The sequence below is a fragment of the Argiope bruennichi genome, chromosome 9 (assembly GCF_947563725.1).
Source record: "Argiope bruennichi chromosome 9, qqArgBrue1.1, whole genome shotgun sequence".
NCBI classification, from domain to species: Eukaryota; Metazoa; Arthropoda; class Arachnida; order Araneae; family Araneidae; genus Argiope; species Argiope bruennichi.
In genome coordinates this window covers 53250429-53269631 of record NC_079159.1, presented here as the reverse complement: position 1 = coordinate 53269631, position 19203 = coordinate 53250429, and the positions used below count along the sequence as shown (strand labels likewise).

The 19203-nt window shown below is 33.1% G+C and overlaps 2 protein-coding genes across 2 annotated transcripts; both read left to right on the top strand.

Moving 5' to 3' along the window:
* The first annotated feature begins 803 nt into the window (after positions 1-803).
* On the top strand, positions 804-9251 carry LOC129984948 (uncharacterized). Its single transcript, XM_056094891.1, has 4 exons — positions 804-1066; positions 6831-7128; positions 7261-8415; positions 8484-9251. The coding sequence occupies exons 1-4, from the start codon at positions 804-806 to the stop codon at positions 9249-9251; spliced, it is 2484 nt and encodes an 827-aa protein (XP_055950866.1).
* Positions 9252-9460: 209 nt separating this feature from the next.
* Positions 9461-10858, top strand: LOC129984947 (uncharacterized). Its single transcript, XM_056094890.1, has 2 exons — positions 9461-10406; positions 10551-10858. The coding sequence occupies exons 1-2, from the start codon at positions 9461-9463 to the stop codon at positions 10856-10858; spliced, it is 1254 nt and encodes a 417-aa protein (XP_055950865.1).
* The last annotated feature ends 8345 nt before the right edge of the window (positions 10859-19203 follow it).

Below are 19203 nucleotides of genomic sequence, written 5' to 3'. Positions count from 1 at the left end.
GTTGAATGCAAAGAAAATTTTTATATACACTGATGGACAAAATTAAGAGATGGAAAGCATTTTCGCACATTTCTCTAAAAATACCGCACAAAACCTGGACAGTTGATTGCCATATATGGTCACTGTAGTGCTATTGGCCCTGAGATAAGTTTACGTATTCTTGTGGGCGTTGTTAAGCCAGCAGGAGGTATAAAAGTCCGCATCGAGCTGTTCATCTCATTCCACTCTTCAACACAGTTGCAGATTTTAGTGCATTTTTTGAATAATCGTGTTGTTTCTTGTTGGTTTTTAGGTGAAATGAGTGGACATCATCGTTTAGACGACGGTATGAGGTGGAGAATTGTGGGTATACTTGAGGCAGGCCAGTCCCAAGCTCAGGTTGCTAGGGAATTGGATATAACACCAAGCGTCATTTCCAATTTGTGGAGTCAATTTAAAACTAGTGAGACAGTATGCAGACGACCAGGACAAGGTCGCCCGAGGGCTACAACGGCCAATAAAGACCGGTATTTGTTCTTTTCAGCTAAGCGCCAGAGGACGGCTACAGCCACTCAATTGTCTAGGGACCTCGCGGCTGCTACAGGAACATCAATTTCGAGTAAGACAGTTTCCAGAAGACTCCATGAAAGAGGGCTGTATGCCAGGAAGTCCACTATTTGCATCCCACACACTCCTTCCTAAAAAAGAGCACGTGCAGAATGGTGCAGACAACATCAGAATTGGAGACAGCTTCAATGGGCTAATGTTCTCATCACCGATGAGTCCAGATTCAGTCTACAACCTGATTCTGGACGGTTATTGATATGGAGGGAACCTGGAACCCGATACCATCCCAGCAACATTATCGAAAGGGACCATTATGCTGGTGGAGGACTCATGGTTTGGGCAGGATCATGCAAGATACCCGCACACCGCTCCATGTGTTTGACAACGGTTCCGTGAATGCCCAGAAGTACAGGCAGGAGGTCCTAGAGCCCTATGTGCGTCTTTTCAGGGGCGCTGTTGGCCCTGAGTTCATTTTTATGGACGACAATGCGCTACCACATAGGGCTCTCATGGTTGATGAGTATCTGGAAAGCGAGGACATTCAACGAATGGATTGGCCAGCCAAATCCCCTGACCTGAATCCTATTGAACATGCTTGGGATGCTCTTGGGAGAGCTATTGCGATGCGCCAACCTCCCCTCAGAACCCTTCTAGAGTTAAAAATTGCTCTGGTGGAAGAATGGGAGGGTCTTCCACAACCCCTCCTTAACTCCCTTATTAACAGCATGCATACTAGTTGTGCATGCTGTCTGTCTGTCAGGGGTGACCATACACCATACTAGAGGCAACACGCACTGTACAAGCCTCACTTTTATTATCATCTTTTATCGTTAAGTTCAGACTACATTGGATTTATTGGCAATAGGTCTTGCCAGTGAATGGCACTTTCATTTTTGTTTTGCATACTTTATTATCATGGCATAAGCTATATCCATACCAAATTTCATTTATTTATATTCAGTATTTTTTGAGATATTTGGGAAAATGTCTTCCATCTCTTAATTTTGTCCACCAGTGTATGTGTAATATTTAAGACGAATAAAAAAAGTGAAAATTTCGGAGATTGATAAACCGGACATTTTTGCTTTTGATAGAGCTCTGATGTTATGAAACTGGTCTCCAGCAGAAAGATTCATGTAACATAAATAAAACTGAAATAAGCCAATAAAATTAATACGATGTTAATGTCTCTCAATTTGACGGAATTATAGAAATGAAGTTGAATTTAAAAGATTTATTTAAAATTAAATATAACCAGTATATAATTCACAGCGAACCAGTTGACTACTGGAGACGACTAGTATTTCAAAAAGACAATGAAAGAATTTTCGTTATAAATTTTCAGACAATTTTAAATCAGTGAAAAATGTTTTCTTTCAATAAAATTAAGTCGGATGTTTTCAAGTATTTAACACGAGAGTTTACAAATAATAATAAAAAAAATTATAAAATAATGCACGTTCTAAATTGCAAGAATATATTTATCAGGATTTAAAAAGTGATTTTACAGATAAATTGGTATTCTTTCTCTTATCTTATTTGAATAGGAAGTTGGAGTATTTTAGGGTGTCCTTATTTTTTTCTACTCTAAAATAAATAATTAATTTTTTAGAAAAATTTTGGATTTTAAAAGAAATTTGAATATTAGCAAAATTTTGAATTTTAGAAAAATTTGAATACTAGCATAATTTTGAATTTTTGAAAAATTTGAATACTAGCAAAATTTTGAATTTTAGAAGCAATTTTTTTCATCTGCTTTTCGTTTTTGAATATTATTCAAGGCATTTAACATTGAACTGATATTTAATGTTGCGACATTTGTAGCTTCACCTTCTTACTATAGAGCCCTCAATAATGCATATTAAAAAAAAAAATCAGTTTAAAGAAAATACATATACGCCCCTCCACCCTCCTCCACATTATTATTTTTAATTTGTGTTTTTGAATTCAAGAATGCGTGAAATTTCTTAGAATGGACTTGATTTCTCTGCTATCTGCTCTACATATATGAAACATTATTTGATGCAGGAAATGTTAATTCATTTTTTTGAATGATTTTTCTATATCAACGTTATTTATATTTATATTTTTAAATCTGAAATTTTGATAGAATTGTTTAAGATGTTTTAATATCGATTTTTGTGTTATTATATAAGGTATATCAATGATGGGCAATTAAATAAAGCAATGAAATGATTTTTAAATTCAAAATACACTTAATTAATTTTATATAATTTCTAAATTATATATATATATATATATATATATATATATATTGTTAATATATAAAATTCACATATCTATTATAGAAAATAATGAATAATTAAACTCAGATGGAGATTATGATAAATTCAACAGGCTCTAATTTAATGTTACTAGTTTTTCGAGATTTTGCCCCGTCATGTTATGCCTTGTTCGGATTTCGACTGTTGAAATTATGCTCGGATCCAGCTGTACCGACATGTTTGAAAATTCTCGATCTCTCATTCAATTCTTCCAATACGCTGTAGAAGTGGAGAGACCGAAACTAAAGACGATGAAGACAAACGTGTTCTTCTAATAGCAAATAGCATAAAATTTTAGACCGTGGGAAAGGGATTAGAGTTATCTAATTGAAAATGAGATTCATTCCTATTCATTTAATAAATAGAAAACGACCCATACGGATCCAGGTGTGTCTTCAAGCCTTAAAAAAATCATTTGCTATTTGAAATTATTAGTGTTTGTTTATACGAAAACTTAAGCACTTAAATTAGAATTACTAAGTTAACTAAGAACTTTGGAGTTTTTTTTAAAACTTCAGAATTGCTAATTTTATTTAAAATTATTTCCCATCTCTAATAATAATAAATGTGAATATACGTGTATTCTGCTGGAGGGCAGACCATTAGACCTAGAGATACCAAATTTGATACAGTACTTCGGAAGTGAGAACTCTGAGATACTGGAAAAAGTACCCAGCAAATCAGTGCGATATTTTTGAAATTTTAATTAGAATGTAAATTAATTAAATAGTCAGCAACATTTTGCTCTTCTCTCAACGTATCTGCTAAAGATGTATACAAAAATTAATCTTGCCCCATCTTGAAACTCAAAAAGTATCTTTTCATTAATATCAATTTAAATAATTTGCAGTTGTTTAAGGCCGGGTTAACCTGATTGGTAGGGCTTTGGATTCTTATTTATTGGGTTGAGAGTTCGAACCCCGCTGGCCCAAGACTCTCTATGTATATGGTGGCTGGTACACGGGCTCCTTTGACGTAGCCACAAAATCCTCCAAATCGAGATAATATCAGTGGGGGTTCTGGATGTAAATGTATAAATGAATAGAATATGTATAAATGTAAAAATGTATGAATGAATAAATAAACGATCTGTGAATAGGGCTGTGACGCATCAGTAGTCAAAACTTAATTTCGACCCTAGATGGCGGTACTGAAACAAGAGACGCTGAAAACTTGGCTTAAAGTTGCTGACTTCGTCAGCATGCGTATCTACGACAAGTGACATTAGCAACAGCAACTGTTTTTTTTAATATACTTCTAATTAAATTTTAAAAATATTTTAACGATCTTTTTATAATAATATATTTCTTTGTTGCAATGAATCTCAAATCATCTCAATGTTTTTCATCTTGTTTTTTTTATTGAAGTTGAAGGTATGAAGATATGGCTTTTTTGAATGTTGAATTAGTTTATGTATCAAATATACATTTAAGAAATTTTTTTTACATTTTGCTGTATTTATAATAAAATTTAGTTTCCAAAGTAAGCAGTGATGAAAAAAAATATTCTAAAATGTGCCACATTTAAATACTGCTTCTGTAACATAACTAGACACATAAAAAAATTGGTAGCTTGAAAATTATTCCCGGGTTTAGTACATTTATTTTTCTATCGGATCAGATTGAATAACCCTTTGAGATAAACCTTGAGTTTTGAAATGTGTTAACAGAAATATGCTGCGAAACAGTTAACAGAAATATGTTGCCAAATCTGCATTCAATGCGGAACGGTTCTACTTCCTGTTCATATATTTTTCCATAATCATATAGAGTTTCAACATTAATTGCATTAGTTGAAATTATTTGCATTAGTTGAAATTATTTGCATTAGTTGAAGCTCAATCACTCTTCCAAATTAAACAAGGCGAATCTACAAAAAATTTAAAAAGATGGATCTCACAATGAGTAGAATGTAGAACTTCCAAAATATTACGATTTATATTTCGTTTAAAATTTTTAATTTAAAATATTCTTCTGAGGAAAGCGTTAAGAGCAAGTTATATAAATTATTTAATTTGGTTTTTTTTAACAAAAATTAATCAAAGAAATCGTCTTAGGGAGCTATTTCTTTATAGTTTTTTAAAATCATTTGTTTCATTAAAGTACGTTTAATTTAAATTGAATTAATGTTGAAGCAAATTTTTTAGCGCACACATAATTTTAATTAATTTTTTTATTGCATTCATTTTTACTAATCATAAAATTGATTAATATACTCGTATATGTAGCATTTGAATAGTATAAAATCCTTTACTCTTAAAAGAGGATAGAGTGAGATATAATACTAAAGGCTTCCTGTGCTTCTTATTCTCTGCAGTTTTAAAAGAATGCGGTTACTTGCCTTACTTTAATAAATGCCGGTGTCCTGGCATAGGGGTAGTGTCGCGTTGATTCTCTATATCTATTAATATTGTCTATGTTTCAACTTTTGTTTTGTTCCGAATGGCAACGGTGTTAAAAAAGATGTATATATAGTTTGGAATTCATTAAAAGAGGTTGTGTGTTTACTTTTGAGAATGGCTTTGAGTTTTATATTTACGCCATAAACAAATGCCCTTTCACCCAAGAAATCGAAAGCAGAGTCTTTAATGAAAGTATCTGAATAAGAATATTATCTGATTCGATGTCAAACCGTGACATCTGGCGTCCACGACAGGACTCGGTTGCTTTTTAAGAGTAAGTACGAAACATTTCAGCATTTATTTCATTATGGAAACTGTTTTGAAAGATAGGAAGCAACTGAGAAGACTGTTTACTATAGCATGCAATTCCTTTGACAAGGCAGAAAATCAACTGAGTTGTGCCGATAAAATCAATAAATTAAAGCTAATTGAGGAGAAAGCTTTATTAATGATGGCATGTGAAGAAAAATTTAAACAGTTGTTGTATTCCGAGGAGACTTCCGATACTGAAATCGAGAGAAGTAGATGAGTCGGAAACTTACATTGATCGCTGGAGATCTTTAAAACAAAAGTTAGAATCATTTGTGATTGAACAGTTATCCTCTAAAAATGAAAGTTTTAATATTGGTACGAATACCTTATTAAATTATCCAAAAATAAAATTGCCTACTTTTGACGGTAATGTACGCAATTGGTTATATTTTTGGGGACAGTTTCAAAAAATTGATGAGGACATTAATATCGATTCTCACGATAAATTTTCATATCTATCTCAAGCAATGGAACGAGGTAGTCCTGCCGAAGAATTAATTAAAAGTTTTCCTCCAGGTGGTAATAGCTATGAAAAAGCTTTAAAACAATTAAAATTGCGTTTTGGCAGAGAAGAACTATTAATTCAAGTATACGTTAGAGATTTACTAGCATTAGTTCTTCAAAAACAGAACTGTTCAAAAAATTCATTAAGAAAGTTGTTTGATCAACTCGAGAGTAAACTACGTTCACTTGAACTATTAGGAGTTACTAGGGAGAAATATGCTGCTATGTTATTTCCTCTAGTTGAGTCATCGCTACCAGAAGAAACTTTGATTGCTTTGGAGCGTTATAGATCGGCTCATCGTAGAGTTCGTGAAACGAACACGAATGATTCCGATCAAAATTCAACTAAAATAGAAAAAAGTGATTTAGAATTTATTTTAGAATTTTTACAAGATGAGGTTGAATCAGAAGAACGCATTCTTCTTGCTTCTAGAAGTTTCAACGCTTCTAAACCGAAAGCGGGAGTGAAATATAATAAATTTTCTGGTGATAAAAAAATGAGTGAAAATAAAACTAGGAATGTAAACTTTTATGAGGCACCTAGTGCAACTGATCTTTTGACTTCGTCGCAAGTGTCAAAACAGTGCATATTTTGTTCTAATGCACACTATTCTGGAGATTGTTTTAAAGTAAGAAAAATGCCCTTGAAGCAAAGAGAGGCAATTGTTCAACAATCTCATAATTGTTTTTTATGCTTAAAAACTGAACATTCTGTCAGAGATTGTAATGTCAGAGCTAGTTGCTTGTGTTGTGGCAAAAAAACACCACATTCTTCTGTTTAGAAAAATGAATCCGATACCTGAGTCTAAAGACAAAGAATCGCTTGAAGTTGATAAGAGAACTGATAGTAGTTCTAAAATGGATCAAGCTCTTTCCAACTTGTCTACCAATCCAAACGTAGTCCTGCAGACATTCAAAGTTGTAATTAGAGGCAACGGGAAAAAACGTGTAGCAAGAGCTATTATCGATATTGGTTCACAGTGGTCATATTTACTACGAGCTACAGCTGAAGAAATGAGCTATGAGCCTACCAGCTGTGAATATTTGCAGCACTCCCTATTTGGTGGCAAGCATACTCGGGTATGTAAACATGATGTATATACTTTGTATTTATCGAGTGTACATGAGAATTATAATTGTAATTTTAAAGTTCTTAGTCAACAAATTATTTGTAAAACTGTGCCACCTACTGTGAATGAGTTTTGCGTGAAGCAGTTAGCTGCTTATAATGTAAATATTGTGGATAATTGTGAAGATCCTATTGAAATCCTTATCGGAGCTGATGTAGCTGGGAAGCTCATGACAGGAGGTTATCGTGAAATGTCTTGTGGACTCGTAGCGATTGAAACAAAACTTGGGTGGTCTGTAATGGGACGAATAACTGAGACTGCGAGAAGTGAATGTTCATCTTTATTAGTTCAGTCCATGTTATCTACAGCAGAGAAAATAACAGACTTATGGTCCTTGGATACTCTTGGTATAACTGACCCATCTGTGAAGAAAAGCCAGATCGAGTTGCAAGAAGCTGCTCGAATGCATTTTCTAAATACAGTTCATTTGGTAGATGATCGTTTTGAAGTAGATTTGCCTTGGTTGGAAGATCATCCACCACTCCCAGATTATTTTGATTTAGCAAAGGGAAGACTGAACAAGACTGTTAAACGTCTTAAAACCGAGTCTAATTATGAAGCTTATGAGAATGTTTTTCGGGAATGGCTTGAGGAGGGAGTAATTGAGGAAGTTGCCAAAAATGATCAGGCTTCAGTACATTATCTGCCTCATCGAGCAGTTATCAAGGAGAATAGCACTACAAAAATCCGGCCTGTCTTTGACGCTTCGGCCAAGGCAAAGGGATTTCCTAGTCTTAATGATTGTCTTGAGAAGGGGCCGAATCTAATAGAGCAGATTCCGAGTATTTTAACCCGATTTCGAAAAGAGAAGATCGGTGTTATTGCTGACATCCGAAAAGCCTTTCTACAAATAGGTGTTTCACCCACGGATAGAGATTACTTGAGGTTTTTGTGGATTGGTTATGATGGTCAGCTGAAAGAGTACAGACATTGCCGTGTAGTTTTTGGTGTATCGAGTAGCCCTTTTCTTCTAAATTCTACTATTCAGCTTCATTTACAAACTGTTTTGGAAAAAATAGGAACTGGAGAATCTTCGTATCCAAAAGATGTCATTCAAAAACTTGCGCATAGTTTTTATGTCGACAATTGTGTTAGTTGCGTTAAAAATGAAAAAGAACTACATCGTTTTATTAACGTTTCGACTGAGGTAATGGCCGAGAAAAAATTCGAGCTTAGAGGGTGGGAGTTCAGTGATGTCCATGCTGATACTTCTGCCGATACAATTGTGCTCGGCCTGGTATGGAATAAAAATCTGACACTCTACGAATTAATACTGCAAGTGTAAAAGAATTATGCTTTGAAAAGGTAACTAAGCGATTAATCTTATCTACAGCTCATAGATTGTTCGATCCTCTTGGTATATGTTGTCCTGTCATCCTAATTTCTAAATTATTGCTTCAAGAAACGTGGAAGCAGAAAATAACATGGGATGAAGAAGTTGATAAAATTACAAAAAATACATTATTAAATTGGCTAAAAGATATTCACTGTTTAGAGAAAATCCGTTTTCCAAGATATTTTGGTTCAGAGATTGCAAGTGGAGATATTTCAGTACATATTTTCTGTGATGCTAGTAAGCATGCTTATGCTGTCGCTGCTTTCATCCGAATACAGATTTGTGATTCAGTTAAAGTACAACTTATACAAGCCAGGAGTAGAGTTTCACCAACAGGAAAGGAAGGGATTACTATCTCTAGACTTGAGTTACTTGCAGCTACTGTCTCAGCAAGACTTTCAACTTCTATTTTGTCAGAGATACAGAGTGAAGAAGTTTACTTCTGGACTGATTCTTCGACTGTCTTGACATGGATTATGAGAGAAGAAGCCTGGAATGTCTTTGTCCAGAATAGAGTGAAGGAAATTAGAGCGTTAACAAATAAAAGTTCTTGGAGACATATCCCTGGTTCCATGAATCCTGCTGATCTTCCGAGTAGTGGTTGTTCAGCTCAAACTTTATTGAAATCTAACTGGTGGTTAGGACCAAGTTGGCTTTACTTGCCTAAAGAGGATTGGCCAAAAGGAAATCTAAGCTTAATGAAAGCGAGATTGTTCGGGAAAAGAAAAAGACCATAGTTTCATCTGTGACAAGAAGTTTGATTTCTACAAGTTTTGTTCCTAAGGAAGACTGGTATTACAAATATTTTTCGAAATACCAGAAAATAGTTCATCTAATTGCCTGGATTCTACGGTTTACCTTTAATTGTCGAGCTGAAAAAATTAAGAAAAGACATGGAGACCTTGATTTTGATGAAATTTTTGAAGCCGAGAAATTATTAATCAAAATGGTTCAAGAGGATTGCTTTGTAGACGAGAGAGATAATAAATTAAAACCTTTAGGAGTATTTAAGGATCAGAGTGGAATCCTCAGACTGAAAACGAAACTTACCTTTCGACAGGATTCAGAAGAGTTTAAAACTCCAGCTATTCTTCCGTCCGATCATGAGGTGGTCAAGAGATTAATACGATATTATCACGAGAAAAATGCACATGCTGCTACCCAAATTTTAATAAATATTCTTCGAGAGAGATTTTGGCTTCTTAATGCTCAAAAAACGGTGAGATCTCTGATTAATAAGTGCACCGTATGTAGAAGATTTTCTGCAAAAAGCGTGCAAGTTTGCACAGCAAACCCTCCAAACGACAGACTCCGAGAAGCGGCTGTATTTGAAATTTGTGGCATTGATTTTGCTGGTCCAGTGATCTTAAAAGGTAACACCAAATCCTGGATTTGCTTATTCACCTGCGCCGTATACAGGGCAGTGCATCTAGAATTGGTTGAGTCCATGTCTACTGAGAGTTTTTTACCAGCCCTTAGAAGATTTATATCCCGCAGAGGAAGAAGTAAAATAATTTACTGTGACAACGGAACTAACTTTGTAGGAGCTTCAAATGCGCTACGAGATCTAAACTGGAAGCAGATTATTGATGATACATCTATATCACCAATTCAATGGAAGTTTAATCCACCAACTGACTCATGGTGGGGAGGTTGGTGGGAGAGATTAATAGGTATTCTCAAGAGTTTACTGAGGCTAGTACTAGGAAGAGCTTCTTTAACTTCTGAAGAAATGATCACCATTCTCTGCTACTGTGAAGCAGTGATAAACTCCCGTCCATTGACCTATGTTACTGAAAATAATGTTACTTTGATGCCTTTAAGTCCATCTCTATTTCTTCAAGACATTCAAACAAGTGGTGTTCCTGATCTTGATGATATTGGACACAGAAGTCTGAATAAATGAGTCAAATACAGAGAAAACTTACAAAAGGATCTGCGAAAAAGATTCAGATCCGAATATCTAGGAGCACTTATTCAAAAATCGGATAAGACAAGATCAGTGAAAGTGAATATCGGTGATGTTGTATTTATAGGAAGTGACAACACCAAGCGACTGAATTGGCCACTGGGAAAAATAATAGAGATTATTCCAGGTCAAGATGGAGTAACAAGACTTGTGAGACTTAAAATGGCAAATGGAGAATTACTAAGACCAACTCAGAGACTGTATCCACTCGAAGTCTCTAATGATGATCTTATTGTTGAGAACTTTTCAACTAAGAAGTTGGAAACTTGTAAAGAGTCTGGCTCTAACAATGTGTGTGATGTAGGCTTTGAGCCACAGTTTCAAAAGACTAGAACAGGTCATACGGTCAAAATACCTAAAAGACTGGACTTGTGAACAATTTTAATTTTGTTAATTTTATATATCTTTCTTGTAACTATGTGTAAGTTAAAGTTTTAATGTAAAATATTAACTTAGGTGGGAGGATGTCACGTTGATTCTCTATATCTATTAATATTGTCTATGTTTCAACTTTTGTTTTGTTCCGAATGGCAACGGTGTTAAAAAAGATGTATATATAGTTTGGAATTCATTAAAAGAGGTTGTGTGTTTACTTTTGAGAATGGCTTTGAGTTTTATATTTACGCCATAAACAAATGCCCTTTCACCCAAGAAATCGAAAGCAGAGTCTTTAATGAAAGTATCTGAATAAGAATATTATCTGATTCGATGTCAAACCGTGACAGGTAGCGTATCTCCCCCGTGATCTAGGCGGCCTTGGTTCGAGTACCGGTTCGGCATGGTTGTTCTTCATCTGTTCTATCTGTGAGATGTGTGAATGTGCCCCCGTGTAAAAAGGGGTTGTGCAAGCGAATGTGATGCGTGAGTAGCTACGACGTACTCTTGGCTCTAGTTGGCTACTAAAACAAGTGACATTCTCTCGGCTTAAGATCGCCGAATTCTTCAACGAGCTTGTCCATGGCAAGTGCCATTATAAACAACGATAACGTTAATGTGTGAAAATATCACATTTACATGTAAAAGAATGTTCAAACAGAAGGGTAATCAATCCGTGCTAATTTTTTGCTGAATTTCGGCAAATAAACAATAAATGTTTGCAATTTAAACAATAGATTACATTGTTTTACTGAAATTCAAATCGATTTAATGATTAGATCAAATACTTAATCACGTGATTTCAAGAGACCAATTCAATTCACAAGACGAATAAAAAAGTGACTATATCGCGAAATTTTGAAGATAGATTAGACGATCATCTACTTTTTTAGTAGCGTCGTAATGTTATAAGAACTTATCTCCATGAGAAAGATCAAGATACATAATGAATAGAGCCTATGCATGACATCTAAAATAACAAGACTTTAAGGCGTAATTATTTGGCGGAATCATGAACGTGAAGTTATAGCTAAACTATTTAACTGAAATTAAATATAATCGTTATCTCAGGCTAACCAGATGGTCTTCAGAGGCCACTAATATTAAAAAAAAACTCTTAATAATGATATATAAATAATAAGTTCACAGAAATAATAGATCTTATTTCTTCGCAACTTTTAATAACATCAAAATTTTATGCTTTTCACTTACAATAATATTATGTTTTCCTTATTATTTGTATGATTTCGTCTTTCAGAAAAAATAAAGGTGATTACTTACGAATATCTATTAGAAAAGCATACTTACAGCATTATTTCTTTTAACTGACTAAAAAAAAATCCATTATTCCAAGCATAAAGGAATTATAAAAGAGAAAAATAAATTTTTACATTCGAAAAGCATTCTGGAATACTGAGGTTTAAATAACCTTCCACAATGAAGTTGTCTCATTAAGAAGTTGCTTGGATAGTCGAAATACAGTTTTAAAAAATGCATATAAAGAGCGAATTAGTGAGTCATTCTCTATCTACCTCGTTACTGAGTTCGCATTGCATATCATTATCCAGATTAGACTCTCCGAAAACCGAATTATTATACAGAACCACATCGCATTAATAAACGGAGTTCGTTAGAGGTGAATCATAAAGGAATTAAAAAACAGGAAGCAAAAGGCTTACAAAATTTTTTTCCCCGTCTCTATTGGTTAAGTCTTTAGTCCATTGAAGCATGCTCTAAAGACATCAGATTTATGAGTTATGTGAACTTTTGCTTTGCTGCCAGAAATAATTATATAAATTTTTGAAACGATACATCAATATGCATGCAGAAAAAAATGCTGAAAATGAAATAGCGAAATATTTGGTATATCATTACTCCATTTCAACACAGCAAACACGCAATAACAATCCTATGAGCAACCTATGACATAACAGGTTAAACAATGTACTAATTTCTAATGAAATAATTCTTTGAAATATTGAAAGGGAGTTCAACAAAAGATCAATGATAAAGTTAGGTCTATAAAGAAGTGTTTTTGTTCCCTATTCAAGAAAAAAAATTATAATTTTCTGGGAGATAATATTTTAGCCTTGTGGGTGTAATGAAAGGGTTAGTCAAAAAATTAATTGCTCTGTTTAAGAAAACAAAACAGGATCAAAAATTTTGTAATATCGTTATTTTAATCGAAAAACTCCATGTAAAATCTTCTTTTCGACGTAATTATCTCTGTTATTTAAATATTTGATAGGCCATAGTACACGGCTTTCAGTACTTTCAGTAAAGAAATTCCGTCAACTCATTCCCATGAGATTCCCATATCTCATTCCCATGAGATATCTCAGAATTTATTGTAATTATTTCTTCTCTTTCAGCGTCGTCAATATCTTTACGTCCATTCTCTTACATGTTTCAAAACTAGTCGATAACTTGATGTGACATTGAATTTTGGTCATACACTTCATGCATCTGCCAATAAATGTTATTGAAGTTATACTTTTCTCCCACAAAAATAGAAACACTGAACAACTTTCCAATGTGGACAGCACCACGAAGACATGTTTACGACTGATTATCCCACGAACGAAAATGGCCGTGCGAAAGTCTCTACGTCACACCATACAGATAAATTTCCGAAGTGTTTTCTCAAAGTTTCATCAAAATATCGTTCCACTGAAATTTTTTATGAAGGAGTGCAATTAACTTTTTGACTGACCTGCGTATCATGCTGAGGGAATTGATCATAATAGACAGTCATAATTCAATTTCCATTATTTATAGAAGAAAGATAAAAACATATCAACAAACTGAGTCATATTTCTTATTTACTAAAGCAGTTTTTGCATAATTCTTATACAAAAGAATGATAAAGCTTAGTTATTTTTTTACAAAAAGTAAAAATGTCGATGCTGCAAAAAAATTTAAAAAAGGTATATGACGCAATTTCGAAACAGAAGAATCTTAAAATAATGTCAAATTTCAACCCTTGCTTGTTCCATTCACTAAAGAAATAAAAAAAAAGTCGTCTTAACACTTGAAAATTCTAGTATAATTTGAAATATCTTTTCACAACTTTAACAATCATTCATTGAAATTCTGACGTATGTAAATAATTTCAAAAAAATTAATATATGACTTCAAACAGAATTGGTTGGAAGCATTTTTCGCTTCAAAAGGTCATAGATAATCTTTTATGTGTATATGACGTCTCTGCACGTCATTGACATGTTTATTTTACATTTCGATGTAAGACTAACAAAGCTTGCTGACCTTTGATAAATGCCTTCATGATTAAGAATATCCCATAATAATTTTCACTCGTAACTGAAAATATTTTAGGTGGTCTAAAAGATCTTTTGAATTAAGAGAACGAGATATTATATACTCAGAAGCACCTTGTCAATTATATTTTTAATGCATAAAACAATGAAAACCGTTTGATGAAATATAGCATGATGGGAGATTTTATTGTTTGAGTTTATTGTATTCATGGGAACAATGAATTTTATTCCGCAAAGCAATCTTTAAAATTTTTTTTGTTTAGATTGTTATTTTCTGATGGTTTTATGTATGATGTTCGAGAAATTTTAAATGGAAAGCATTTGAAAATGTCTGTTTGAAACTCATGAATTGTGTCTGCAGGCGACATCACATTTGTTGGCGATTGTTGACTTGCTCTTCAAAAGGGAACTTTACATGAAACATTTATATTTCGTATGTTAATGAGTGATAAAACGATGGCTGTTACTGTTTGGAGTTATAAAGTATAGATTCAGAACAATCAGAGTTATTAGAACCATCAGAGTTTCTAGGCAACATAAATGTGAACTTTGAGCTAAGTTATTTAAAAAAATAATTATCCTTTAGATTTACGTTACAACAAAGATTTTTGGTAATATTAATTGAGAAGGAAATAAAAGAAGTTTCGTTTTTCTTTATTGTTGAAAGCATTCCATTGGAAATCAATCTTGTCCTATGAAATGTAAACAAATAAAATTGCTAATAAAAAAGGTAATTATGAAATAATCTATCCTTTGATTTTGAAATCATATGTCTTAAAAATATAAATACTAATCTTCACTACAAAATGCATAATTTTTATTTTTATTTTCAATATGAATTATTCGCTTTAATGCTAGTGGAATGGAAAATAACTAGAAATTAAATTTTTACTTTCATCTTTTCACGTGAGCATCAAATGGAGGCCAAATTTAAAGAATTCAAGAATTCTTCGATGCTGGATTATTTAATGTGATGATGTCTTACTTCTTTTCAGGCAGGTTCTAAGGTCTCCAAATCTTATGATTTACGACATCTTCCAATAATGCTATATTTACGTCGTTATTACCATTGCCAGTTCTGCCAACTGAGTTTGCATACTGTTGTTATAAGTTTTACATTAAAACCCCCGGGGGTGGGATCTCGTCATCCTGGAGGGTACACAAAAAGGTGGGCGATCTGGCTCCTCCGATCGATGACGGGACGCACTTCCTTCGGGAAAGGTTTTACCGTGGCCGGTGATGACCCTTAGGACTCAACCACAGTACCTGCCAGTGTTGCTGTTTCGGTGGTCCGGTCATTCAGTATTATTTATCCGAGTGCCTTCGGGCTTGTCGAAGAGTCACTGATATGACTTACCATTACATTAGTCGTTGGAAGATTATTGAAAAACCTTATATGCATATTCATGTCCATATCTACAATTGCAACTTGGGCAACTGCATCCATCAAAGTATCACTAGATTCATTGTTAAAGGGGATATAGTTCATTTCTTTCGGTTTATTTAAATGCTCCAGTAATTTGTGGTAATATTTACTGCAATTGAATGTCCTCTCTGAAAGATTTGGACAATGCTTAACTTTATTGTGAGAGGGGGGATGGGTTCCGATATCAACCTTGCTGCAATGGATTATTCAACTCCTTTCGTTTATAGAATCCATTCCTTTAACTTTAAAGGAATTTAACTAAAAATTTCTTGAATCTTCAGTCATGCCTTTAAATACACTGTAGCACATCATTGATAATTTCATATTTGACTATGTACATTTCAGTAATAGGATTAGAACATCGCCATTAGGTAGTGCACAGTAGTTTTTAAACGATCGAGCGTCTCTAAAGCCCGATTGCTACTTTTTAGACATGCATGCTGTTAAGTCAAGGAAACATACGGATGAAAATTCTTGACTTCACTTTCGAGATTCCAATGAATTTCCGAGTTTTCAGATGAGAAAAATTAATTTTAGATGGAATGAATGAATCGAAACTTATTTTTGCATTAAATGATATCTCTTAAATTTTTTAAATGCAAAGCTTCATATAGCCTAACTTTGGATATCCTAACTTAGCAGAGCTATTAAAAATTTGAGAGACTACAAATAATGCCTGTATGGCATTTATTAATTTGTATTTATTTTCTGGGGTAAAAACAAACAGGTATTTGTATCACCATTACCAACTGACATTGACGAACTTACGATACGCATATCTACGACTTTTTAGAGCATCCTACAAAATATACAGAAAAAAGTGTAGGACGAATAATTCGTATTACTTCGATGTCCTTCATGTTTCTGGAGGTGCTCGCATTGAAGACTTATAAATATGCTGAATTTCAATTTTTGTCTGTTATTTTTGATTTCCGATAAACAGAAAAGTTATACCTTGTGTTGTTTTCTTTTAATAGGCCTGCATATACAAATATTGGGATATTTATTTATGAATGAGTTATACGTTATGTATGGATTATTAAGAACATATACTTGTAGATACAAATTATTTGCTTCTAAAATTAAATATAAATGAAAAGAAAAAATAGTTCTGAAGTAATCTCTTATTATAATATTAAATAATTTTTATAATTTTATTTAAAATATTTAAACAACATTTAAATGATACATAAAAGGATTTAAATGCTCATTTCATTGTTTATTGATAAGAGCAATTAAGTATGCATGTATAAGTTAAATTATAAGGAAGGTAAAGAATAAAATAAAAATCTGACATATAAGAAATAAAATAAAAAAAGACATTGAAATTTCAAGACACTACATAGAAGATGTTTAGTATATTTTAAAGGAATAAGGAAATGTGTTATTCGCAAAAGCGAAGCTTATACTCTACAGTGTAGACAGAAAATAAAAATATTTTTTTAGTTTTTTATTTACTTTTGCATAAACTTTAAAGGAAAAGGATTTTTTGAATTCTTCAGGGTTTAATTTCTACGATTTTATCCATAGGTGTAGCAAGGAAAGAAAAAAAAAAGAATGAAGAAATACAGAAGCCAATTTATCAAAAATGCAAATATTTTGAAAATGCAACTGTATTTTAAATTGGTTATTTCGAATGCTGAACGGAAAGAAATAAATTTTTGGTGAAAGCTTAAAGAACGAACTAGACAGACCATTAAACGAAGGAAAAAAAAGGCATGAAAAGGAATGTCTTAGATACACAGTTATCTAAGGCATTCCTTTTCAGAATATTTGCTTCTTTGGATGGAAATAGTATTCAAAGATTAAATAAAGAATTTCTATGTCTGCACGGTTTGTCCCATTTCTTCAGAGTTTAGTATTTGTGATTTAATTCGTGGCAATTTTTCATCCGCTGTCAGATGAGCGTTTAATTTCTTCTAAATGTCTGTTTTGCCAAAAGGAATTGATGAATTTTTTTTCTAGAATTATTTATTATTTACGCTGCTGGAATTTAGTTTGTATTTTTCATTTTAGTGGGCTAACCGGTCCTCTTGCTTCTCATTGTGCATGTAATATTATTACTTTCTCGTATGTATAATATAGCGAAAGTACAGTAATCGTCAAAAGACCCGAACTCGAAGGTTTAACGATTCTTCAAGTTTTAGGCCTCTATGAGTTCAAAAACACCCATTTATCTGTCTGGTACAAAGATAAATAAAAGACGCTTTGATCTAGATGAATGAAATTTGGTATATTAAGTTTGTAGATATCTATCAAAATTGGAGCAAATTACATTCTGAGGAAGTTTATCTATTCGGCTGTTCTAATTTAATTTAGAATGATAACTACGAGTACAAAACGAAAAGAACTATATAGATAAAATTCGATACACCGAATTAACATCTATACTCTAGACACCTTTCAAATTTTGATAATAAAAAAAAAGGTTGACTATTTGTCGGTCTGTACTTTCATAAACTTATAAATGCGATCATTCTAAAACACAATGAATTAAATATATCAAATTTGGTATGGGATTTTGAGACTACAAGTGCAAATCTTTGGTTCAGTCAGTTAAGAGAAACATGTCTAAAGCACAAATTCAATTTCCGGATACTATTAATGGTATGCCAGAGATTAATAGCGAAATAATCCGCCAATGTTGGCACAATAGAGGGAGTAAAAATGCTAAATTCACGCCAAAAATTATTACTTCGTAACTATTGTATGCCAATGCCACGCAAGGCGTTCTCTGGAATAAGACCTTTATTAGAGAGTATGAGATAAGTTTTGGGAATATCAATCCCTCTGGTTACTTAAATACGATGTAATTTTTTTCTCTTTAAAATGGTTTATTTTGTGGCATTGGCATACAATAGTTACGTACATAGTAGCATATAAGCCAGTTAACAACTCTTTTACCCGAACGATCGCTTTGGTATAATGCTTTAGTAACTGGACTGCTACCCACAAGGGCCCAGGTTCTACCCTAGCGTATCGCATACCGCTTCAATTTCTTGACAATGTTTCCTCAAAGTTTGGAATTTGCGATTATATTCGTGCTAATCTTTCATCCACTCTCAAGTGATGCTTTTTTTAATTTGCTTATTTCTGCATTATTTACCTGATTTTTTTTAGAATTAGTATCTGTGATTTGATACAACAATATTGATAATCTTTCATCCGATTTGATTAATAATTTCTCATCCGATGTTAATAGCTTTTCATTTTTTTTCACAAAATTAACTTAGATTTCTAGAAATATCTAATGTCATTTAAAATCAGCCATTTCCTGTTGTCTTTAAAAATTTTCACCGTCTTTTCCATGACGTATGTTGAGACTCTACCTGAATTTCATTTCATTCAGTCGTTCCTCCGCTAATAAGATTCAAAGATGTCTGTTCGTAATGTGAAATAATCCACTCGTTGTTAATCTGACTCCATTTTATTCTCTCTCTCATTTACAATTCTATTTACATGCTATATATATATATATATATAATTAGTTGCTTGCTTTGAATAGTTGCCATATACAAAAACATACATTGGTTTCGCGCGCAATTAATTCTGACTTTAGAGTTCTATAAGCAAGTTACAGCTCTAGTATGATTAAAGTTAAAACCAGTTTTTAGCCAAAGGTGCTCGTAACAACGTACTCT

Coding starts and splice junctions, on each gene's coding strand:
- LOC129984947 (XM_056094890.1), top strand. CDS start 9,461: ATGGTTCAAGAGGATTGCTTTGTAGACGAGAGAGATAATAAATTAAAA. Junction 10,407..10,550: donor TGATGATATTGGACACAGAA/GTCTGAATAAAT, acceptor TTGTATTTATAG/GAAGTGACAACACCAAGCGA.
- LOC129984948 (XM_056094891.1), top strand. CDS start 804: ATGGAGGGAACCTGGAACCCGATACCATCCCAGCAACATTATCGAAAG. Junction 7,129..7,260: donor TTGGTGGCAAGCATACTCGG/GTATGTAAACAT, acceptor TTTTGCGTGAAG/CAGTTAGCTGCTTATAATGT. Junction 8,416..8,483: donor ATACAATTGTGCTCGGCCTG/GTATGGAATAAA, acceptor TGCTTTGAAAAG/GTAACTAAGCGATTAATCTT.